The 26,336-nt window shown below is 37.2% G+C and overlaps 1 protein-coding gene across 1 annotated transcript; it reads left to right on the top strand.

Annotated features, from left to right (window-relative positions):
* The first annotated feature begins 13,605 nt into the window (after window positions 1–13,605).
* On the top strand, window positions 13,606–18,606 carry LOC120515991 (lysozyme C-1-like). The gene is made up of 4 exons (XM_039737404.1): window positions 13,606–13,900; window positions 14,296–14,454; window positions 17,844–17,922; window positions 18,061–18,606. The coding sequence occupies exons 1-4, from the start codon at window positions 13,756–13,758 to the stop codon at window positions 18,125–18,127; spliced, it is 450 nt and encodes a 149-aa protein (XP_039593338.1). The 5' UTR covers window positions 13,606–13,755; the 3' UTR covers window positions 18,128–18,606.
* Window positions 18,607–26,336: the final 7,730 nt, after the last annotated feature.

The following is a 26,336-nucleotide window of genomic DNA, read 5'->3' as shown; positions in this document are numbered from 1 at the left end:
TCCTTTGAAAGTTTGAGATATTTTGATTTGTACACTGTACAATATAAGGGCTGCTCCTCAAACCTTTTTCTGCCTTCTCTGTGTTTACTTACAAAGGTTTCAGGCTATTCCAGCAGTGACAGAAGGAATGCTACTCTGTAGCTGTACAGATAGCTGACCTTGCGCTCTGATCTCAAAAACTCTGTGTATGTCTCTGGAGAGTAAGTTGGGGTAAGCAAAAAATGAGAAATTCCTAATACAAGAAATTGTATATGACAATTAAAGGATTAAAAATCACTACAAAAAATCCTGATGTTGATGGAAGTTTTGGTTATAAATGAATTATACAAGAAATGTACCACTTTTGGAGTCTACCAGCTAATATCTTTAGTTCATCCCTAGTTGTGATTTGATCTATGCTCCTTTCATACTACACCCAGGCCTTAACATATGTTGATTGTTTGATATGAACAAACTGTACTGACTTAAAGCAGTAAGAAATCAGGGCTGTTTCTGGAAAAGGATACAGTAAATTTAGAGAGCACATGCATGATTTTCTTTAATTGAAAATCAGAATTTAATATGACATTTTTATTTTACTGAATTTTCAGAAGGTTTTTTATTAAATAAGTAATGAGTGACTGTTTTGCATCAACTTGAAACAAAATAAATCAAATATATATAAGGAAAAACTGTTCTAGACAATTGCATGGTTGTACATGAAAGCTAAACAGTTTCACAGTATGTGGCTGCCCATGTTATGTGATCTCTGATGTGTACACTCACACTTTTATACACAATATATTCATACCAGCTCACATTAAAAGGTTTATACTATACAGTGTTACATCTGAAGGTGGAGTGCTAAAGTAAAAAGTGCTACTGTACTGTATTAGTTGTTTACTGACTGTTTAATTGTGACAAGGCATGCAAGCCTGGGGTGTGTAGCTGTTCCTGTTCCTCAATGGATAAACGAAAATTATGAGAGGATATGCCAGGTCAGTAGTAATATTCAAGTATGCTGTGCCATTCAGACGAATGTCCATTCGTATCAGGGATCTAGTGCACACCAGGAATGGCACATTACCCCACTGTCAGCATGCAGAGCTTACACCTTGCACAATGAGTCTGCTTATGCAGCTCTCTCCCCAGCCTGGTGTTAAATCATCCCTTAGTGTAAATGTTTTGCATAACATTTCATATACTGTATGGTGTGTCAGATTTTATTTCATCATAATATTAATTGCTTTTCAGCAAATCAGGTTGACCTAATTATTTGTTTAGGATGGTCTACTGTAGAAAATTAATTTAAAATAACAAACCTATGAATATTTTTCAATAGAAAGGCCTACAATAGGTCAAACATCTTTTTATAAATCATTTATATATATATATATATATATATATATATATATATATATATATATATATATATATATATCTATATACTATGAGGGGCCGTTCAGGAAAAAAAGATTGGTTCGTAAATATATACATTGGTTCAGATATATATATCGGTTCAGATACATTGGTTTGAATATATACATTGGTTTTAATACATCCGTTCAGATATATATTTCGGTTCAAATATATACATTGGTTGAGATATATACATTGGTTTGAATACATCCGGTCAAATATATACATTGGTTGAGATATATATATTGGTTGATATACATTGGTTTAAATATATATATTGGTTAAAATAGATTGGTTTAGATATATACATCGGTTCAGATACATCCGTTCAGATATATACATTGGTTGGGATTTATGGGCAGGCACAACGCGGCCACCCATGTTTAGCAGCTCCCTTTGCGTCATCATTGCTTCAACACTGTTGTAATTATTGTGCACATTTTATACAAGTAGCATATGCCTGTCTGTCGCGCTTTTGTTTCGTAAGCCCTCTTGGTTGGGGTCCTCGATTTCAAAGCACTTTTTTCCTTTCATTATTTAAAACACTCGACAGATACCGCCTCTTCGCCTCGCCTCCGTCCACCCCGGCTCATTGTACCCGCCTCACTCGCTCCCTCTTGTCCCTCCCATGACAGATTCTTCTCAAAAGCAGAGTTACCAGAAAGCATTAATCACAACCACAGTACGTCCCATTTTTTCACCTCATCAGACGCTGGTTTATCATTGGTGGAAAGCCGCCCGGTGATATCTGTTATTCCGTATTGGCAGCATTTCATTAGAGGGCGATCTGCTTCAGCAAGGAACTTAGTCCTGTTTGCTGAAAGGATGTTATGGAGGAAAACACTGGAGTTGCTCTGTTTCTTTAAATGTTCATCAGGGATCAAAATGACCAGAATATTCCCGCATCACAAATAACTGATGTTTAACTGTTTTATAGTAAAACTAACAAAACCACACACAAGCACGTACACGCTCACACACACACTCACACTCACAAATCGTGGGTCGCACGTACTACTGATTAAGCGTATCTGTCAAGGGCGATTATTTTTTCACCCCATAAAACAGATTCTTCTCAAAAGCTGAGTTACCAGGAAGCATTGATAGCAACCGCAGTACCTCCCATTTTTTCACCTCAACAGACGCTGGTTTATCATTGACCGAAAGCCGCCCGGTGATTTCTGTTATTCCGTATTGGCAGCATTTCATTAAAGGGTGATCTGTTTCAGCAAGGAACTTAGTCCTGTTTGCTGAAAGGATGTTATGGAGGAAAACACTGGAATAGCGCTGTTTCTTCTGAATGTTTATCAGTGATCAGGGACCAGAATGATCAGAATATTCCTGCTTCACAAATAACTGATGTCTGTTTTATTGTAAAACTGAGAAAACCACACACGCAGCATACACAACACAAACACTCAAACTCACAAATCGTGTGTCGCACACACTACTGATTAAGTGTATCTGTCACGGAAGATCATTTTTTTCACCCAATAAAACTTTAGTTTGTCAAAGTTAGAAAGCAGCGGTGATTTCTATTATTCCTTATTGGCAGCATTTAATTTAAAGATGATTCACGTCAACAAGGTGAAAGAGTCTCTTATTTTGACAGGGCGATCTTTTTTAGGCTTAAGCATTTTGATTGACTTACAAAAGAAAATAGCTATTACTTACCCTCTTTGCTTCAAATTGGCTTTTTAAAAAACCTTTTTGATATAATTTGTTTATGACAGTATAAAATAAAAAAGTAGTGCTCAAAATTATAATGCGCGTATCTAACAGGAAGAGGTGGTGGTAAGAGTAAGATTGCTGACTCGCAGTTAAATGATCACTGGTTTGTGTCCGGGGGGCTTCCTTTCTGTTATTTTATTTATTTTTACAAATTGCTTTGAGTAGTAAGAAAGGCGCTATAAAAGTAAGGAATTAATAATAACATATTATTATTATTATTATTATATTATTGTGAATGCATGATCAAATTCAGCCGCTGCATAGTGGGGTATGAATAGGGACAATACCACGAGTTCATTGAAATAATTACACAGCAAGGTGCACATGCAATACAAACATAATGTGTATATTATTGAAGTAAAGGTTCATATAAATTAATTATATACAACTTTTAACAAGTTGAGAGATGTCAACTGGTTAAAATGCACGAAATTATACATGTATTGCTTTATAGTCCACATATAGTGTATGTATATTATTAAAATAATGATATAAAAATCCTACAAAATGGTATAGAATCTGCGTCTTAGACTTATTTGTGTCAAATTTCTTCAAAGAAGTTTTTAATTATTTGCTTTAAAAATCTTACGCAAACATGTGAACCGTTGAAAATCGCTGATCTTAATCAATTTGTTTTAACGCATGCTCCGTGCAAAATGCTGTCATATCTGTTAGTAAACATGCACGCGCAGCGATGTCCTGATGTCTGCGTTCTAAGGCTGCAGGATATTAAACGCTATTGACGTTTTACGGGGTGCTCTGTGATTGAGGGCGGACAGTAAACTTTGTTAAAATGATATCGAAAAATACCAGTCGTCAGTTGTGTTTTCAGTCGTTTTGGCGTGTTTACTGTTCTGTTACCAAAAAATTCTTCAACGGGGCTCATCAACAAAGAAACGTGGATAGTAAGATTTAGTAAAATATCAGTAATAATAATACATTGCTCGACACCCAGTAACACTTTACAAAGACATTTAAAAGACAGCTCGTTAAAATAAATGTAGCAATCCATTGTCATGCTATAAGCGACAGCTTGCTCTTAAACATTTACACAGGTGTTTTTCCTGGGAATAAAAAAGGGGGAAAAATCCACGGGAAAGGTTTTGTTGTTGAACTCAAATTTCACCTCCGCCATGTGAGTCATTAAAACTATTGGAATGAAAACGCATGTCTCATCCACTGGTCGGGACGCTCGTTTTCCATGGCTGCTGCAGAGCGTAAAATGTGTGCCCTCTGACTGCTGATTACAAAATGAACACTGGAGAGGTAAAATATGTAAAATTCATTTTAAAAGGTTGTAGATATAGTTTTCTATATAATCTTCTCCACTATGTGTCTGCATCCTATTCCCTACAGGCAACACTCATTTCCATGGCTGGAGCAGATCCATGGGCTTGTGTGCACCCTGTCTGCTGCTTTCAAAATGAACCCTGCATATTATCTGAAATCCATGGTAAAAGATTGATGAAAGTCTTCTACATCACTTTCAAGTCTACTGTGTCCCATTGTCCTCTCCACTCAAAGGGACACTCACTTCTACAGCTGAGCTTTTGTCAGAGTTGTGAGCCCCAACTGTTGCTTGCAGAATGAACATTAGACAATTGTTATTGGATTGGCTGTTTTTTCATTATATTAATATTAATTTATTTATTCATTCAGCCTCTGTTAAAAAAGAAGCACATTTTTCCTTAGAGGACAAGTAAAGTTCTATCTATCTATCTATCTGAAATATATGAGACTTGGAAAAATTAATATTATTTGTCAAATGAAGTACCAAATATCCACTGATACACATTTGTAGGACAAGTCAATTAAAGAGTCCGACAAACAGCAACTGAGATATTAAAACATTTTATTGAATCTGTTCTGACAATTATAGTCTTTTAATTAAAATAATGATTATAATTATCAGAAAATGTAGCCATTTTAATGTCAGCATAAAACCAGGCCAGTAACATCTTTGTGAAATAATATCAGCAGTTTTATAAATTCCAGAATGTACACCAATAGCACTGGCATGAACTTCCTTACAAGTATCCTTTGTCTCCTAAACTCAACAAATAACTTTCATATTCCTCCTGTTGCCCTGCTTGTCTTTTTTGACAATAGTAAAGTTCATCCCCTTGAAAAAATTATATTCATGCAGCAATTAATAATATGGTTATAATGTAAAACACTTCAAACAAACCTGCAAAATGTACATTTTCTTTGTTTAAGTTGACTTCTTCAATGGATCTAACACTTACAACATGGGGCACTACAACACACATACACAAATATCTTTTAGTATTGTTTTAATATAGCCTTGAAAATTGTTAGTATCTGTCCTCTATCCAAGCCACCCATTTACAAAAGAGATTTACAGGCTTGGGCCAGAAGACAAAAAATGAAATGGAAAGAAATGCCAATCTAGTGCTTGCCACACTGACGCTTGCTCATACTACTGCAATTTAAAAGTGCCACCCAACCAGATGCCAACTCTTTCAGATGGGAAGTGAAACCCGGAAAATGTATTAATGGATACAGGAAAAAGTTGAAAGACTTATTCTGACAGTGACCATGTTGGGGATTGTTGATCTGTGAAGTGGCAGTAAAAAAAAAAAAAAAAAATTAAAAACCTGATTACAAAATATATCAAGAAACCTCAAAAGGTATATAATGATTAATTTATGAAAACTCCATAGAATACTTTCTAATACATGTTTTTCCTTCAACAGTCATGCTAATGTCAGAATTTTGTGTTTTATCACCTATACTTTGTGCACATATTGAAGCTGTTTTATGGAAAACGCAAGCACACGAGTAAATAATTATCAGCGGTTACAATTTAAATGTATATTTGCAGTATATACTGTACTGTATCCTGAAATGCCAAATTAGAAATGAGAAGATGATGAAAAGTTATTTTTTTTTTGCTTAACAAACTGATCACAAAATTTCCTAATCCGTTTGACTTTGTTGGTACCCTAGAGTGGCACATATCTTGGAAGAAGTCCTATCAGGTTTATTTGGATTTTAAAAACCTAATAATAATAATAATAATATCTTACATTTATATAGCATTTTTCTGGCTACTCACAGCGATTTTCATAGACATACTTAAAAAGACAGTGTAAGCTTGATTTTTTTTAATTAGTGGATGAGTAAGGACATAGTAGACAAAAAAGTGATATAGAAGACTTCCTTCAATCTCTTTAAATAAACTGTGGACAGTTTTGTAATTCCAGTATTAATTTACAAGCAGAAGACAGGGGCACACATTTCTACAGCATAGATCAAGCTGTGGAAATAAGTGTCTCCTCTGCTAGAAGGGATTAAGAGACACACTCGATATGAAAGTGCTATAAAAGACTGTCTGATAGGCTTATTAAAGAAACTGTGCACAATTTTAACTGCCTGGTGTTCATTTTGTAATGGACCACTACAGATGAGGAATGCCACAGGCTGCTAAAAGTTTTTAAAATACATTTGATGAGTTTTAATCTCCCATGAAAAACGGTGCACAGAACTCCTATGTGTTTTATAGGATAATTGCACCTGCTGTGAAAATGAGATTCCTCTCCAATGTACAGGGTGAAAGGGTGGGTGTGATAGGAAATTTATTTATTTATTTATATAGAACTATATTTCATTCCAATAGTTTTAATGACTCACATGGCGGAGGTGAAATTTGAGTTCAACAACAAAACCTTTCCCGTGGATTTTTCTCCTTTTTTATTCCCAGGAAAAACCACCTGTGTAAATGTTTAAGAGCAAGCTGTCACTTATAGCATGACAATGGATTGCTACATTTATTTTAACGAGCTGTCTTTTAAATGTCTTTGTAAAGTGTTACTGGGTGTCGAGCAATGTATTATTATTACTGATATTTTACTAAATCTTACTATCCACGTTTCTTTGTTGATGAGCCCCGTTGAAGAATTTTTTGGTAACAGAACAGTAAACACGCCAAAACGACTGAAAACACAACTGACGACTGGTATTTTTCGATATCATTTTAACAAAGTTTACTGTCCGCCCTCAATCACAGAGCACCCCAGTAAAACGTCAATAGCGTTTAATATCCCTGCAGCCTTAGAACGCAGACATCAGGACATGGCTGCGCGTGCATGTTTACTAACAGATGTGACAGCATTTTGCACGGAGCATGCGTTAAAACAAATTGATTAAGATCAGCGATTTTCAACGGTTCACATGTTTGCCGTAAGAGTTTTTAAAGCAAAATAATTATAAACTTCTTTGAAGAAATATGACACAAAATACATATACGACGCAGATTCTATACCATTTTATATGATTTTTATATCATTATTTTAATAATATACATACACTATATGTGGACTATAAAGCAATACATGTATAATTTCGTGCATTTTAACCAGTTGACATCTCTCAACTTGTTAAAATTTGTATATAATTAATTTATATGAACCTTTACCTCAATAATATACACATTATGTTTGTATTGCATGTGCACCTTGCTGTGTAATTATTTCAATGAACTCGTGGTATTGTGGAGCACATAGTGTTCCAATTCATACCCCACTACGCAGCGGCTGAATTTGATCACGCATTCACACGTATAATAATAATAATAATAATAATAATGTTATGAATTCCTTACTTTTTATAGCGCCTTTCTTACTACTCAAAGCAATTTGTAAAAATAAATAAAATAACAGAAAGGAAGCCCCCCGGACACAAACCAGTGATCATTTAACTGCGAGTCAGCAATCTTACTCCTACCACCACCTCTTCCTGTTAGATACGCGCATTATAATTTTGAACACTACTTTTTTTTTTATTTTATACTACCATTATATCAAAAATGTTTTAAAAAGCCAATTTGAAGCAAAGAGGGTAAGTAATAACTATTTTCTTTTGTAAGTCAATCAAAATGCTTAAGCCTTAAAAAAGATCGTCCTGTCAAAATAAGAGGCTGTTTCGCCTTGTTGACGTGAAACATCTTTAAATTAAATGCTGCCAATAAGGAATAATAGAAATCACCGCTGCTTTCTAACTTTGACGAACTAAAGTTTTATTGGGTGAAAAAAATGATCGTCCGTGACAGATACACTTAATCAGTAGTGTGTGCGACACACGATTTGTGAGTTTGAGTGTTTGTGTTGTGTATGTGTGTGGTTTTCTCAGTTTTACAATAAAACAGACATCAGTTATTTGTGAAGCAGAAATATTCTGATCATTCTGGTCCCTGATCACTGATAAACATTCAGAAGAAACAGCGCTATTCCAGTGTTTTCCTCCATAACACCCTTTCAGCAAACAGGACTAAGTTCCTTGCTGAAACAGATCGCCCTTTAATAAAATGCTGCCAATACGGAATAACAGAAATCACCGGGCGGCTTTCGGTCAATGATAAACCAGCATCTGTTGAGGTGACAAAATGGGAGGTACTACGGTTGCTATCAATGCTTCCTGGTAACTTAGCTTTTGAGAAGAATCTGTTTTATGGGGTGAAAAAATAATTGCCCTTGACAGATACGCTTAATCAGTAGTACGTGCGACCAACGATTTGTGAGTGTGAGTGTGTGTGTGAGCGTGGACGTGCTTGTGTGTGGTTTTGTTAGTTTTACTATAAAAATAGTTAAAAATCAGTTATTTGTGAAGCGGGAATATTCTGGTCATTTTGATCCCTGATGAACATTTAAAGAAACAGAGCAACTCCAGTGTTTTCCTCCATAACATCCTTTCAGCAAACAGGACTAAGTTCCTTGCTGAAGCAGATCGCCCTTTAATGAAATGCTGCCAATACGGAATAACAGATATCACCGGGCGGCTTTCGGTCAATGATAAACCAGCGTCTGTTGAGGTGAAAAAATGGGACGTACTGTGGTTGTGATTAATGCTTTCTGGTAACTCTGCTTTTGAGAAGAATCTGTCATAGGTGGGACAAGAGGGAGCAAGTGAGGCGGGTACAATGAGCCGGGGCGGGACGGAGCGAGGCGAAGAGGCGGGTATCTGCGCGAGTGTTTTAAATAATGAAAGGAAAAAAAGTGCTTTGAAATCGAGGACCCCCAACAAATAGGGCTTACGAAACAAAACGTGACAGACAGGCCTATGCTACTTGTATAAAATGTTCACAATAATTACAACAGTGTTGAAGCAATGATGAAGCAAAAGGGAGCTGCTAAACATGGGTGGCCGCGTTGTGCCTGCCCATAAATCCCAACCAATGTATATATCTGAACGGATGTATCTGAACCAATGTATATATCTAAACCAATCTATTTTAACCAATATATATATTTAAACCAATGTATATCAACCAATATATATATCTCAACCAATGTATATATTTGAACCAAAATATATATCTGAACGGATGTATTAAAACCAATGTATATATTCAAACCAATGTATCCGAACCGATATATATATCTGAACCAATGTATATATTTACGAACCAATCTTTTTTTCCTGAACGGCCCCTCGTAATATATGTGTGTGTATATATATGTGTATATGTATGGATATGTATATATATATGTTTATGTGTGTGTGTATATATATATATAAATATATATATATATATATATATATATATATATATATATACTGTATATCTATACTAATAAAAGGCAAAGCCCTCACTCACTCACTCACTGACTCACTCACTGACTCATCACTAATTCTCCAACTTCCCGTAGGTAGAAGGCTGAAATTTGGCAGGCTTATTCCTTACAGCTTACTTACAAAAGTTGGGCAGGTTTCATTTCGAAATTCTACGCATAAGGGTCATAACTGGAAGCTATTTTTCCCCATATAATGTAATGGAGTCTTGAGTTGAGATGGGCTGGGGGAGTTTCGTGTGACATCATCACGCCTCCCACGTAAGTACGTAGAGCACAAGGAAGAACTCCAAACAGCGATGAGCACAAAACGCCATTTCACAATTGAGAAGGCAGAAAACATTATGAAGCAAATGATGCATACAAGCATATTCATAAGTACAGCTACTGCGGAAACAAAGCACGGCGTGAACCGTAAGTTTATATTAAATTAAGTTCATAGACAGGCTGCCACTAGCGCTTGTAATTTAGTGCCTGCCCATATAAGGCTGTCCATCAGCGCAATCCAATACAAACACTGCCGTAAATATTCACGGTGAAGGACTGTGCTTATGCAGAGGAAGATGAGATGGTCAGGGTGGTGTTTGGCACAAACTCATTGAAACTGCGAGAGAAAGTTTTAAGTGCCGGGTCTTAGCTGACATTACACGAGATGGCACCAGTACAGCTGGGAACCTTCGATGCAAGAACACCAAGCGGCTCACGGAACTGACGCAGTGCACAGACAAAAGCAACAGTTCCAAAGAGTGCTGAACAAAACCGAATTACACAATTGAGAAGGCAGCAAAAAATATGAAGCGCCTTATACATAGAATCATATTCATAAGTGCAGCTACTGCGAAACAAAGCACACGGTGGAAAAAGTGAATGTCCTGCTAAAGGAAGACAGTGTAAAAAAAACGTGCATGCAGTTTGTCACATCACAGATAAAAAGGAAGACGAGCTGTTTATTGATGCAGTAAGGAACTAATCGATGAATGAAACCTCTTATCTTTACAACGATTGACAAACACGGAATGTAACTTGAACACAACACATCCTACAAATACGAGCCTGATTGAAAGAAATAATGATAATCAAATCCTTGATGACAGCAACATTCAATAACACTCACAAAACAATTACTGTATATTGACAATCATGTTACGTTATTTTTAAAATGTTCCCTTTTCTTTTTCATAACTTCTACTTCTCCACTGTGATACACGGTATATATATAAATGTATATATATACCCGATCTACAATACATACTCGCATAGACAAGCCACACGCTGTGGCTAATTGTAGAGTCTTTCTAACGCCGAGGTTCGATTCCCGAGAGGGATGTACTGAGTATGTACGCTACCGATTCATTTTACCTTCGATCTCCTTGTTTTGGGACGATGAAAAATATTAGGTTAACGCAGAATCATGTTACGCTATTTTTAAAATTTTCCCTTTCTTAGCACAAGCACAGCTGAGAAGCTTCATGCATGTACTCCATAACGCGCTAAAAATAACGATTTAATCACACTTTCAATTCCAAGCAAACGGAACTTTTGTCAATGCATGATTTCCTGGTACATCCATTACACTGATGCACACATCACAGCTACAAAAATGTTAGAGTCGGAATAAAGCGCGTTCCTACGACTGATCATTTCGACTACCCGATAAGCCTTGATAAAAGCATGGTTTTGTGCACACTGAAAAGCAAGCAAAATTAGATGCATTACAGAAAGCGGACTTTGTGGCTCTTACTGGGGATCATTGGACCCGTGAGCGTTAGTAATTCTAAATACATCTAATTACAAAATGTTCAATGATCACACTGTTTTAGCCTAATGTACAAAATAATTTTGGCTAATGCTACTCAGAGTTTAAAGAGTAAGTTGGTCAAATTACCTTTTATGTTTCTGACTTATTTTTTTAAGAAGAAAAACTGCACTTTATGGTGAAATTTTGGTTATTATTATTTAAAGACAATACTATTCTGCAAATGTACTTAAAGTACTTAAACTACCACTTTATTTATAAGTCTGCCCAATTTTAACCAGGGATGATATTTTTGTTTCTGTTTTGAATTCAAATGCAGTTTAAAGGCTTTTTTTCAGAAATTAAAACAGCTTCAGTTTACAATATTCATGTCCATGTCTATTATTTGATTCTGTCGCCCACTAAAACCGTTTTAAATAAAAAAAAAAACATTTGCGATTTGGGGCAAATTTACGTGTGCGATTACATACGATTAATCAAGATTAATTCTTACACAGCCTCTAATTAATTGGATAAATTTTTTTAATCGAGTCCCACCCCTAATATATATATATATGTAGATTTGTATATATATGTGTATATACAGTATATATGTAGATATGTATATGTTGTATATACAGTATGTATATATATGTGTGTGTATATACGTTATTTTTAAAATGTTTGCTTTTCTTTTTCATAACTTCTTTAACACACTACTTCTCCGCTGCAAAGCGCGGGTATTCTGCTAGTATATATATATATATATATATATGCCAGCAACACTCATGACAATGACAAAACAATTACATTGTCAATCATGTTACGTTATTATTAAAATGTTTCCTTTTCTTTTACATTACTTCTTTAACACACTACTTCTCCACTGCGGGTATTTTGCTAGTATATAATATAAAAAAACATTAATTTTAAAGCTAATAAAAAAGGCAGACAAGCAAAAAACAGGTGGAGGTCCACGCGGTCAATACCTAAACCCTGCAGAAGAGTTGGCAAAATGCCCCTCGCCCTGTTTCTGAGGGCATTCCAGGGGGAAGCTCCTCCTCAAAACAAGTGGCAGGATTCAGTGGTCACTTCATTTCAGGTAAAGGATGGTCATTGCATATATTTGTCCTCAATGTGTGCCATAGGTATGTTCCATACAGCCCTCTTTTTTTTTGTTGGGTCAGTTGCAGGGAATGTCATATTCCTAGAACCTGCGTCTGACCAACGAGATATTGACAAAGGTCAAATATTTGATGAAGACTCTGTGTCTGATTATTCAACTGGAGGAGAGGTACATTTTCCAAATAATGTTTGATCAAACTCCACTCTGATCAGTCCCATGTGCTCCAATCACATTTGGAAATCCTGGGTAAGGAGAATGTTAGGCTGATTGTGAGATTTTTTATGGAACTGTGGGTGTTTTTGCCTGTGTACCTGCAATGGCATGAAACGCCTCTTTTAATGTCTGCACAAGCAGGTGTCCAGGAAACACTATGAAAACTTGAAGGAAATATTTCAGAGCCAAACAGACTTTATGAATTGCCTGGCAAACTGCACTTTATGTAGATTTTCTGCATTGCCTACAGTATATAAAAAAAAGTGCCGCTTGCAAAAAACGCATACTGTCTGTGTGGTTGTGAGAGCCCGACTTCGCCTAGTTTGACTTCGAATATAAGGTGCTAATAAATTTTTGAGGTACAATATTCCCCCGTCAGCTAAAGCGGCATCTTTCAAAAATAATTTCCTCTGGGAGCAATAAAGGATCTTGCCGATCGCGCAAAACCCTCTCTATATGAAATTCTCTTCTTATAATTTGTGCACCGATATCAATTGGGTGCTCATTCATGAATGGCAAAGCCATGACTGAATGAATTCCATACACGGAAACTGATTAAGTGTGTGAGCTAATCCTTACATAGAACAAACCTGCTGCAAGCAGGTTTGAGGATTTGGATGTGCTGCTATGACAAAATATCCAGCAAGAGTTTCGAAAAACCGACAGATCCTGGATCATGCCAGATTGTCAACAATTACATCCGGCTAAACGAGTAATCCATGTACGAATAATACCCCCCTGATCTATTTTTCAATGTTTGCTTCCACACCTCTGTTTACTCACTCAGTCCGTTCAAGATTAACTAAGAGGATGTGAATGGGAAGCTACACAGCAGACTGCTGATTCTTGGTTGAAGTCCAGAACAAAGTCACGCTTACCTTCTTCTATTGTCTATCAAAATCCTTGGTGGGTTGCAAGCAAAATTGGTGAAGAGTGAGTGAAAGACATAGACAGAGGCAACCATGTCTTTCCCTCTTCTGCTTGCAGTGCTGCTGCTAGTTGGCATCTGTTCTCCAGCCACAGGGAAAGTTTATGGGCGATGTGAACTGGCAAAGATACTGAAGGCATCAGGAATGAGTGGATACAGAGGAGTCCAGCTGGCCGACTGTAAGTATTTTTTTATCTGCTTACCTGCTTGCTGAACTTCAGCAGGACTGGACCCAGTTCAGGTCCCAGAACAGACAGGTGCACCTTTAGTGAGTCTCCAGGCATCTTAAGAGTCCAATAATAAGCAGACTCAAGGATTTAAAGGTCTGATTTTGAAAAATTCTTAGATTTTGTTATATTCTGTGCTTTCTTATGTTGGATCACTTCAAATCCTGATCTTCAAACCATTTTGAGGTCATGAGTCTTGTAGCTGAGATTCACCATTTCAACTCAATTTAAACTATGTCTTTTCAATTTCATATATCTGTCAAAGTAGACTTTGACAACCCAGAGTCCTCACTCCAGACCCCTGACCATTCTCATTTCTCTTTCTCTCTGTCTCCATCTCCAAACAGGGGTCTGTCTAGCAAAATGGGAGTCAGATTACAACACCAATGCAGAAAACCACAACACAGATGGTTCCACAGATTATGGCATCTTCCAGATTAACAGTCGCCTTTGGTGTAGAGATGGCATAATCCGATCTGCAGATGGATGTGGGATCCCATGCAGCCGTGAGTACCTGTGTTTCTTCACAAAGTTGAGACTTTTTGAACTTTTGTGGATTGTACAGGTCTCGAATATAAATCTATCAACTTCTACTGTGTTACAATGCCATGTGTGACTCCTTTGTAGGGCTTAGCACTTCCATGTGTCTAAAGTTTGCTGGAGTGCCTTTGAATATATGGGTGTCAGATTTATTTAATCAACAGCTACTAATAATTGACATGGTAAGCAAACTGTCTGCAAGTAACTGCTTGAAATATCATCATTTAGTGATTTCAACATCTACGAAATACACATTTGCCAGTTAGAATGCCCACCATTTCTAACATTATGGTAAACTTCAGCCTGTCTTGGCAAATGTTGGGCAAAATACCAGTCTGTGACTGTTTTTAGAGATATTAGTGTATTCCCATGCCCAAGTAAAGAGAATGAAGGCAAGAACGATAACTCAGGTAATTTATGCATTTCCTAGAAAACTCATGGTTTTTTTTGGGAGTTTTAGGATTTCTGGGAGTTGGCAGCTTATATTAAATATCTGGACATGAAGTGCATATTTTAGAGAGTTTTAGAGGTGAAGCCTCACAGTAAAATAATCTTCAGAGAGAAACACCATTTTATAGTTCCTTACCTGGTAAACAGTAGTGTTGATTTATGAATAATAAAAGCAGTATTATGTATTATCTACGGCAGTAAGAAGTTCCATATTTGTAAAGGGCAGTGATTAGCTGATAGTGAACGTGCACAGAAATATGACAAGTACTGAGCGCTTCATGTTGAGACCATGCTGTGTTGAATAATCCATCGGTTACTACGTCTTAGTAATAAGCACAGGCCTGGGGCAAGTTATAAGTAAACACCTGGAATCATGGAGGAGCACCTCCTTTGTTTGCATGAAATGGAAAATGTGCCACCTAGATATTGGTGAGGTCAGTCTGAGGTGGCCTGCTATTCCCAGTACTGTCATATAAAGCTACATTCATTAGTGATCCACTCTCTAACCTGCTTAGTCAATTCACTGCAACACTGAGTGCATTTTGGGAGCAAAACCCGGATATGGCGCCAGTCAAGAGGTGCACATCCCCACTAACTTGTTCATGGCCCTGTTAGGTAGTAAAAATACAAATGTTTATAGTATCCATTGCCACGGTCTCTGCTGCCAACAGCCTTGCTCATGTCAGAGGCATATTCCTCATTACAAATGAATCTTTCAACAAAGTGCAGAGGAGGCGAGGTGAGCATAAGGAAAGCAATTGTCCCTTTGCTTTTGGTCTGAGCAGATTCCACTGTAAAATGGGTAGTTCAGATAAATTTGTTTACCTGCAGTGTTGTTTCACTGTTACTTTGTTCACAATTAATGTGAACTTTGGTCGGTTGTGGGCTGCTTCAGTTGTGGATGGTTTCATGAGCTGCAGATTTTTTATGCAGGCTGTTTTCATGTGTGCATGTAATTCATGCCTAGTGTTAAACCAACATATCTGACAGTATAAATGTCATTGCAGTGATCCCTTACTATATCATGCTTCGACTTTCGTGGCTTCACTCTATTGTGATTTTTTTCTCATACACACTTACGTCACTACGCATGCGCTGACAATAAAATTAAGTGCTGGAGGAAGATGCTTACTATCCAGGAGAAGGTGAAACTCTTGGATATGATTAAAGATGGCAATAACCTACAAAAGCCTCCTCACACATATGAAAAGACAGCGCCAGCAACTGCCTATCAAGATGTTTGTCAGCCGCGCACCCAGACACCCACTGCCTACTCCTAGTACTTCTTCACTGAAGACAACACCACATCTGCTGAAGATACTGCACCACCTCTGAAGACTCTCCTACTGAGGTCGTGCCTTCATAGGTTAGTGGTTGTGTGCAATTAAATGTACAGTACAATAATCTACTAGATAAAAGCGTTCGGGATTGTCCTTCCGTCCCGTGAGTGCAAAGCGTAGTGGTATTCCGCTTATTACAGACTTACTACTTGCGGCTTGAGGTACGAAGCGACGCAATGTGAGCAGAGTTCTGGTGCTCTCATCGTTCCCTTGCTTTTGAGCGTGATGTGCTGGAAAAATAGACAAAATTATGTCTCTGGAAATAATTAATGTTGATGGAGTACAAATGCCTCACCGCGTAGTAAATACCAGAGGAGATGGTGCTTGCTTATTCTCATCTATAGCTTATTTAGTGCATGAAACTCCATCTTTAGCGGTACAGATTCGGGCTGACATTGTACGACTTTGGACAGGCACTTGAGGGGATAAAAAAAAACTTAGCTTTTCGGGAGATGTTATGAATGGGCACTTTGATGTTCTCATTCCCTACACTTACATGCCTGATGTACACATGGAGCGCACAAAAATTGAGGAGTGCGCCTTGTAATATGATATTTGTAACATCTAATATGTCTTGTTTTCTCTTATTTTGTCTAATATATTGGGTAATACGAGTGTAATGGTGACTAAAGGGTGTTATTTCATGTCTAGAGGGCTCTAATAATGTTAAAAAACGTATTTAGAAGGTCATAAACAGGTTTTCTATACTCTAACTGTGAAAATATTCGATTTATAAATAAAGAATCCTACTTTGCGAAAATTCATTTATCACGGTAGAGTCTGGAACGGATTAACCATGATAAACGAGGGTTCACTGTATTCTCTAAAATATTTAGACAGAATTCACTGTCTCAGTTTCTGGATGCTTCTTTATCAGTACGATTAATATTACTGAGATGTTTCTCCTCATTTACCAAAATGTACTTCAACCACTTATTAATAGGTTAGGCAGCTAATTTAAGCTTAAAGCGGTGTTATTTTAACTAAATTGTGTCTGCTTTTTCAGAATTTTATTTCAATTTTCATCTGTTTACACATTATCACTACACTTTCTTTGGCCTACACTTTGGCAAAGCAGTCTAATTTGGTTGATTATTAGTAGTGTCTGTTTGTGGTGTTTTCATGTTCTCCTCAAGTTGATGTGACTTTAACCTGTTAAACCTACTGACTTATTTGAAACACAAGTCAGGGTTATAGTTCTTCTTCTGGGTTAGCAGGAGGAAACAGAAAAGTACCTGATATCCCTGGAGTCAGCTCCAACCATGTAAACAACAAGTTATTTCTTGTACAGTCCAAAATCACACAAGGAATGACTCAAAGGACTGAACAGGCCCTGTTTCTTGACAGCCCCCTAATCTTCACTCTCTAGGAAGACAAGAAAAAAAATTCCCCAAAAAACCCACAACACATTGTCAAATTCTTCACAAAATTAATAGCTTCACCATACAGACAATGACTGAAAGATGTTACATATGACACAATTGGTCTTTTTAATTAAAGGTATTCATAAATGTGTTGAGTTACAGTAAGTGAACATGTGACAACAGCTCTCTCACTCTCTGCAGGTCTGCTGAATAGTGACATCGCTGATGACATTGAATGTGCTAAAAGAGTGGTGAGAGACCCCAATGGAATCAGCGCCTGGTAAGATGCCTTAAGTGAGAATGTGGACAGGCAAATTAATTTGCACACAAAAGTCTTTTTGACCTCCATCACTTTTGTGCCCCCAGGCTCTTTCAGATTTATTGCTGGTTATATTTATGCTATTTTGTTCATCCACAGGGTGGCCTGGAGAAACCATTGCAGAGGACGGGACCTCAGCAGCTACATAGCGGGGTGTGGCGTATGAGTGACCGATTGGCATTCAAGAAGACACTATGGTGGACCAGGACTAAACACCACTCAGTGTTTCCCTATTGCTTTTGATTTTCTCTTCTTTCCTAATAAAACAAATGTGTAGAGCTTAAGCTTTGGGACTAGCAACACTCTTAACATTCAAGGTGCCAGAGTGGTTCTTCAGAACAATTGCATAGGTTAAGCATTTTTGGATCCCAAAAGCCCCATGAAGGTTCTAGAAAGAACCTTTATTAATGTACAGTAGATCCATAACAGGCTCCATACAGTAAATAACCAGGAATAGATGGTAACAGATTTTTTAAAATAATGAGAGACCCTGATTTCTAAAGGACTTTTGCTGTATAAAATACCGCAATCTAAGTCCAAGTTTTCTTACTCTGTTAGTGCCCTGCTAGGTAGCCTGCCATACATTAAAGATTTCAGATTTTTTTCACATATTTGAAGTTTTTAAAGCACCTTCTAAGAATGAAATGAACCACCCAACTCAGTAAAGAACATAAAGTGCCTTTAAAGAAGTTTTAAGAGTGAAGCGCAGGGACTGTGGGTTCAAATTCCCTCTGCTGGTAGTAGTCATGTGTTTCTGTGGGATGCTTTCTAATTCTTTTCAATGGAGAAAACTACATTTGAGTAATCTAGGTATTTTCATGTCTTTGGAAATAGACATTTTTTATAGCCTTGTTGCTTTCAATGTTTTAAAAAATATTTTTTTCAAAATAATAAAATGTCAGTGATTTGTTCAATGTGGTGGCTTGTCCATACAAAGTCTTTTAATCCTTCTTACTGTTACATAGCCTCTTTCACATCTAGTGCCACCTCTTTGTGAGAACAGCGAGGTTAGGTATTATTTCAATTCAATGTGATGTTGCAGTTGACCAGGTGCCTCCCATCAAGGCTGATGTCTACCTATCTGAAGATGGTCATTTCCATCATGACAATATGGATCAACAACAAAGAAAGTAATATGATCCCAGGAACATGAGCCTTGCTGAGTTACCAGATCTTAACCCAACTGAGCACTTCTAGGCTAAGATGGACCAAGCTGTTCTAAGGACAAAATATGGGGTATTGGGAGACACTCAGAGAAGCTGCTTAGTGTTTGCAAGTGAAACCTCATAAACTTCTACTGGCTTATTGGGTAGCTGTCTATAAAGCACGGGTGCCTGACCCTTTACTTCAAAACTATCCTGCAAAATGAACTAAATTAATTGTAAATATACAGTAAATTCAGCATGGTGGTGCAGTGGGTAGCACTGCTGCCTCACAGTTAGGAGACCCGGGTTCACTTCCATGGTCCTCCCTGCATGGAGTTTGCATGTTCTCCCCTGTGTCTGTGTGGGTTTCCTCTGGGTACTCCGGTTTTCTCCCATTGTCCAAAGACATGCAGGTAAGGTGCATTGGTGATTCTAAATTGTCCCTAGTGTGCGCTTAGTGTGTGGGTGGGTGTGTGTGCCCTTCAGTGGGCTGGCGCCCTGCCCGGGGTTTGTTTCCTGCCTTGTGCCCTGTGTTGGCCGGGATTGACTCCAGCAGACCCCCATGACCCTGTAGTTAGAATATAGCAGGTTGGATAATTGATGGATGGATATACAGTAAATTACAAAATAATTGATCACATAAATATTCACCCATTTAATATGACCCACCTAAATCATCAGTGGGCAGTCAGTTGGTTTAGACATCACATAATTAGTTCAATGGAGATCAAACATCTGTAGTCAAGGGGGTTCAACTGACTGTAGTATAAATGCCCCTGAATCCTGAAGGTCCACATTATGGTAAATCAGTATGATGGCCTAACCTACAGTATACACCTCATGAAGACAAAAGAACACTCCAAGCATTTAAATGAATAGGATGATTTAGTGTACAAGTCAGGGGATGGAGGCATGAAAATATGCAAGTCACTGAATATCCTCCAAAGGCCAGTTAAACCAGTCATTAAGAAGTTGAATGAGTATGGCACAGCTCTGCAGCTACTGTATTGAGAGCAGGCCATCCACAAAAACTGAGCAATCAAGAAAGAAGAAGACTAATGAGGAAGGGCAAGAGAACTATGAAAATTCTGAAGGAGTTATACGCTACAGTGAATGAAACTGGAGAGACTGTGTAGACAACTAGGCTAGGCTTTGTCAGAAGGCACATGGGAGACACTGAAGTCAACTGAAAGATCACTTTATGGTCCAATGAGACCAAAATCAAACTTTTTATCCATCAGACTAAACATCATTAGTGAACATCTAACATGCTTAATTTTGGGGTGTTGAAGGAACAAACTAATATCCCCATTGCCACCTCCATCCATAATAGGAGGACAAGTACACTCCACGCAGAAAACAGCTGAGCACATTTTTGAACCCAGGACACTTGATCCATGAGACATCAGCACTGACATTTAAGCCATTCTTTTACAGTAAAGCATTGTAGAGGGACACAGAAGAGTGGCCAGATGAGTCTCAAACCAAGGCCCAGAAAACAGTGAGGTAGCAAGGTGAATCAAAGATTATATTCATTTATACAAAACCTATTCACATGTACGTATATTACCTTACTTGAAATAACATTAATTCTTTAACCATCCACTAATTATTTAAGCAACTTCAAGCCCATGAGAAAATAAAACTTTACTGAAGTATCAGTCAAACTTTTTCAGCATCTTAGCCTTTAAGATCAAAAAGATATTGAGTGACGCCCTGTGATGGACCGATGTCCCAGTGAAGATGAAATCTCAAATTGCATCCAAGGTTGCCAGGACAGACATCACCTTTGAGGACCCTGAACTGGATAATGGGTCTGAAGATGACTTGATGGGTCGATCTCGTTTAAGTGATGTCTGTGTGCAACCTGGTGTAGTACCTATAATCCTAAAGTGGAAGGAATGAGTATCAAAGATACACACTTTTGTTGCTTTTCCCAAGCTTCCCTCTCAGATGTATCCGAATGTGCTCATCAGTATTTATGCAATGATTTATAATGCATGAAGACACACACAACAGGAATGATTTACCATTAATGAGACTGACTGAACTTGGTGTGTCTCCTGATTTCCTAACTGAAGACTGTTTCTGTAGAGCAGCATCCCGTCAAGCATTTAGCATTCCACAATTGCTTTTCTGTATAAAGCTAGATCTGAACAAACTTTGTCACATAAAAAGTCAACATCTACATCGCAATGATTATTGTATAAAATTTCATAGAACACAATGGAGCACTTATATCAATTGGCATTATGCCTAATATTAAAAGGAAGCCGAGGCCACACCAAAGACAACATAACATTGGATGAAAGAGTCTGCTAAATAAAACACTGTAAATGTAAATGTAAACAAACCATAATGCAGTGATCAGCAAACTGAGCACTTACAGACAACATGGGACCAACTAAAAATGAGTGGCACTGAACTTGACAGAGGAGCTCCATCTTCTCTACTGCATCTGGAAGGCAAATAAGAACCTGCACGTGGAGGAACCCCCCAGGAACCAGGAAGAGGTGATGTGCTGAGGAGCTAATTGAGGTGAACTTGAACAGCTTAATAATGAAGTGAGGTGTTGAAGTAAAGCTAAAATTGAATAATTACTTGTTTTTTTTACAAACAGACATAATAAATGCAGAAAGTTTGAAAATGTGCTCTAAGCATGCCCATTCACCTCCTTAGCATTACATTTTTTCTCAAAAAAATATGTAAAAAGCACTGCATTTTGGGCTTGTTTTTGTGAGTGCTGCCCTGCATTGAGTTACTTACCTGAGACACAACAGTTCCATATTCTGACAATTAGATATTTTGTATATTAATGATAATTTGTATTTACTGGGCACAAAACATGGTATATAAAGAAGTACAGAAAGATTCTATTTCATTACAGATGTGGCTTCTATATAGTCGTCAATTTGTGTCAATTTCCAGGTCTTTATATCTTGTATATTTGCTGCCCAGTAATACAATTGAAAGGTGGGTAGTGCCATGCCACTTTCTGCGTTAGGTGGTTGAAAAGTTACCCTTTGGATGAGTGAATGTTTTGAATTCTGAACAAATGAGATTATTAATTTTGAGTCCAAATATGGACTGGTACGGAGATTTCTGGGTCTGATATATACAGTATCATATCATCTGCATATATTTTTCATTTAAGACCTTCTTTGGTAATCCCCCTTATCTCTGATGCATTTCAAAAGTGAATGGTAAATGGGTCAATGGCGATTGAAAAAAACAATAGAGACAGGGGTATCCTTGTTGAGTCCAATGTTCTAGTTTGAAGTAGAAATAATGTTATTAATACAAACAGAGGCTTCTGGACTGGTATAAAGTAATTCAAACTATGAAACGAGTGTGTAGGGCACAGTGATTTACGGTCTCAGTGATCAGAGATAACAATAGAGCATTGTACTTGCAAGATTTGATAGTGGCCATTAAATTATTATCTATAAAGAAATAACCAGTTCTTGAGTAAGTATGATGTACTGCTGAGAAGAAGGAACATGCTAATGAGTTTGGATTTAAAAATTTCCATGGGTCTGATAAGTTATGATCCATTAAAAACTGTGTCATTATTTTTGCAGTTTTGATGTTATCACCACTGTAGTTTAAATTTACTTTAAAACACCATTAATGCCTCTTGCCATTTTAATTTTCTGAGTGTTCATATTAGGAAAAGATACAAATACATTTTGAATGAAATCTCTTATCCAAATCAGGTGTGTAGATATTCATCAGAATTACTTTACATTTAAATAAATTATCCATCACCATGAAATGTCTCCCTTCAGGATCAGATACTACGTCTGATAATACAAGTGGATTGTTTTATGAATTAAGATTCCCACATTTTCAGTTTTCATCGTATAGGTGGAGTGAAAGATTTGGCCAGTCCAATCTCCTTGCAACAGAAACTGGTCTCCTGTAAAAATGCTATCTTAGCATTTAGGCCTGTGATAAAAATATTTTTTCTCTTTAGATCATGATTGAGACCTTTGATATTCCAGTTCACAAAGTTGGCTGTTTAGTCAGAGAGGACATTTTGCAATTTTAAGTAAAGGTAGTACATTGTTTCATACAAAAGCTTTAACCTTGGTATCATATTATTGCAAGGTATTATGACTAAGGAGCCTATTATAATGTGACTGCTTACAGTTGTTGGGATAACAAAAAAAAAGTTACTTGCTCACTTAGACCACAATTCATGAAATCCCAGTCCTCTGACATGCCAAGAAACAGAGCACGTCCAAAATATAACAAACCGCCAACAGCGGTGTATAAAGAGTATAAAGGGTATGATATTAAACAGGAAAAAAAAATAAATAAATAAAAATTACTTAATGATTATCGAAATATACATATATTTAATAGAATAAATTTCAGTATAATAACTAAAAAAAGTGTCCATAAAGGAAATAGAGTGTATAGTTATGGGAAATGTTGCATTACACATAGACCAAGTTGCAAGCAGAATTGTCATTGATTTATGAGAAAACAATATGACTCATGTTCATATTTTGGATGACTTCGGGATCACTCTTTTTAGATCAGTTTTGCTTCTTTAGTAGAACTAAAGATGTAGAATTAGCCATCAGTAATCACTTACAATTTGGTTTAAAATTAGGTTGTATCTGATTTTAGCTTTGCGTAATCACTGTTAAATGCTGTAGAATAAAGCCCATTTGTCAGCGGTTAAAGGGGAGAAATCCTGAAAAATTACATCACTATTGAAGGTCTCCCTGGAACTCAGAAAGTCCAAACCAGTGAAATTCATAGCTGAATTATTTTCTAAAATAATCAGTGGGGACGTTAAATCATACACTGAGATCTCAGAAGCTTATTGCATACATGGCTCAATTGCCTCAAAACCGAGAAGCACGATTATCTGAATTGACAAACTACAAGTTAAAGAAAACCTGATGTCCACACTTAGACGGAAAGAGGAGATTATATTTGAAAATAACACCTACCCTCTTTTAATAGTCTGCCTGAGCTGCCTCCACATGTCTCTTCCCATCCCTCTGTCAAGTTTCTTACATGGCAGTAATGTTTTCTACCTGTCAGTTTGCCTCAGCTGTGTTTATTCATGTCCCCAGTCACTCATCTTAAGCAAAACAATGTAACTGGCTGTAGATTTGGCAATTTCAATTTATGCAGTTTCTCTTTCTATATCTTGGGGCATGTTCTCTTTGTAGGTTAGATGCTCCTCAGGGCTTACTCTTTTCTCTTTTGTTTCATTGCAATTTTGAAAAATTTGGTAATTTGTTAACTGAACTCCTGCTGAGTGTTGTTTAATACTTGTTTGGTGACAAGTAAATAAATAAGTCAGACATCCACCCTTACACTCACTATACAGAATTAGAAAGTCACCCAGCGCTTACATCTAAGTGATGTGGGATTAACAACTGAGAATTACTGCAAGCAAAAAATGACCAGGGTCCTCATGTATAACGCCGTGCATAGAATTCATACTAAAACATGGTGTATGGACAAAAACAGAAATGTGTGTACGCACAAAAAAATCCAGATGAAATAAATCTGTGCATATGCCAACTTCCACATTCTCTGCTACATAAATCCTGGTCAGCATGAAATGTAATGCATGTGCACGCATCTGCAGCCCCACCCTGACTCCAGGAATTATGCCTCTTTAAATGTGCAATTCAATATAAATAGCCACTTAAATTCAACATTCTATGAAAAGACAATGGCAAAAGCTCATGGAAAAAAGAATTTAAATGAATATCAAGTGGAGGTAAGGAAAAACATTCTATTTGTTGGTTTAAGCAGTGGAACAAAAAACAAAAGGAAGTTGATCGAGTGATATAGAATGGCGGAGAAACTCAAAAGTTCAAGTTCAGAAAGTTTAACTTTGCCCAAAATAAAAAAGAAGTCAGATATCAAGGTCGCCGTGAAATGGCAAGTTGTAGCCCCCCGTCTCATTGTCTAATGGAAGCGTATTAGGGTACAGAGAAAAGAAGAAAAAAAATAGGGACACAGTGGGAAAAAATGTAGAAATGTCAATTTTAAGTTTGAAATTTCCACTTTAACCACATACAGTATTTTATTTTGTTATTAAAGTAGAATGTCATAAACTTTGCCTTAAAATCCTGCCCATATTGTACCCATAACTGTACAGCCTGGAACAGATCTAAATTATTGTGAAATCTGCACAGCAGTGGTGGGTCTTATTTCCAGTGGTGACAAGACTTAAATGCAAAGAGGAAATCAGAGCCCTGACACACTGGTGACAGGAAAACTGCCTCTCTCCCAGTGTGGTCAAGACTAAAAAAATGATAATTGACTTCAGGAAGCAAGGAGGCATACACTTCCCTATCATCATAATAGAGAGAGCAGTTTTAAATTCCCTGAAGATCTCACATGGACTAGTCACACCAAAAAAGTGGGGAAGAAGGTGCAACAACACCCTTTAAATCTCAGGCAGCTGAAGAGGTTTGGCATGAGCCCATGGACCCTCAGATCATTTTACACCTGCATCTTAACTTAAGGCATCCTAACTGGTTGGATCACTGTCTGATATGGAAACTGCACCGTCTTCAACCACAAAACCTTGCAGAGGGTAGTGCGTTCTGCCTAACAAATCATTGGAGGTAACAATCCTAAGGTACAAGACATATATGTTAGGCTGTGTCTAAGGAAAGCCAGGAAAATCATCAATGGCTGCAGTCATTCAAGTCATAAACTATTCACATTATGTGCTTCACCAAAACAATACTGTAGCATCAGGTCATGGAGTTGTTAAGATGTTGAACTCTGCATAGTGACTAACACTAACCCTTAGTGTGGCATTAAGCCACCTCTCCCCCACATTCGTGATGCTGTTCCTTCATCTCTGCTTTCCTTTACACCACAACTATTTTGTGTTAATAGTATGCATTATGTAGTGTAAGAAATGCTGGAATGTCTAATTGTTTCATTATGTAATGGTTTTATTTTGTACAATGTGCGCCTGATGAATTGATATTTAGATGTATTTATTATGTGTGTGCTCTATTGTGTAAAGCTGTATTCAAATTAATACTGCTCTACTGCTGTGGACCTTACACACAAGATTTCCTTCATCTGTACATTTCATTCAAGTGATGACATAATAGTCATTTGACAACTTGAAATACTTAAAAAAGACAACTTGTCTCTTCCTGTGGGTGTATCAATATTCAACAAAGTGATTAGGGAGGCTTCTGTTTTGCTACTATTAAGAATAAATCTACT

This window comes from Polypterus senegalus, chromosome 15 (genome assembly GCF_016835505.1).
Source record: "Polypterus senegalus isolate Bchr_013 chromosome 15, ASM1683550v1, whole genome shotgun sequence".
In the NCBI taxonomy this organism is placed as follows: Eukaryota; Metazoa; Chordata; class Cladistia; order Polypteriformes; family Polypteridae; genus Polypterus; species Polypterus senegalus.
The sequence above is the reverse complement of the archived record's forward strand: the minus strand, read 5'-3'. Positions and strand labels throughout refer to the sequence as shown.

Excerpts from the sequence above, each read along its gene's own strand:
- LOC120515991 (XM_039737404.1), top strand. The coding sequence starts at position 13,756 with ATGTCTTTCCCTCTTCTGCTTGCAGTGCTGCTGCTAGTTGGCATCTGT. Across the intron at positions 13,901-14,295 it reads AGGAGTCCAGCTGGCCGACT|GGGTCTGTCTAGCAAAATGG; the intron begins GTAAGTATTTTT and ends ATCTCCAAACAG. Across the intron at positions 14,455-17,843 it reads ATGTGGGATCCCATGCAGCC|GTCTGCTGAATAGTGACATC; the intron begins GTGAGTACCTGT and ends CACTCTCTGCAG.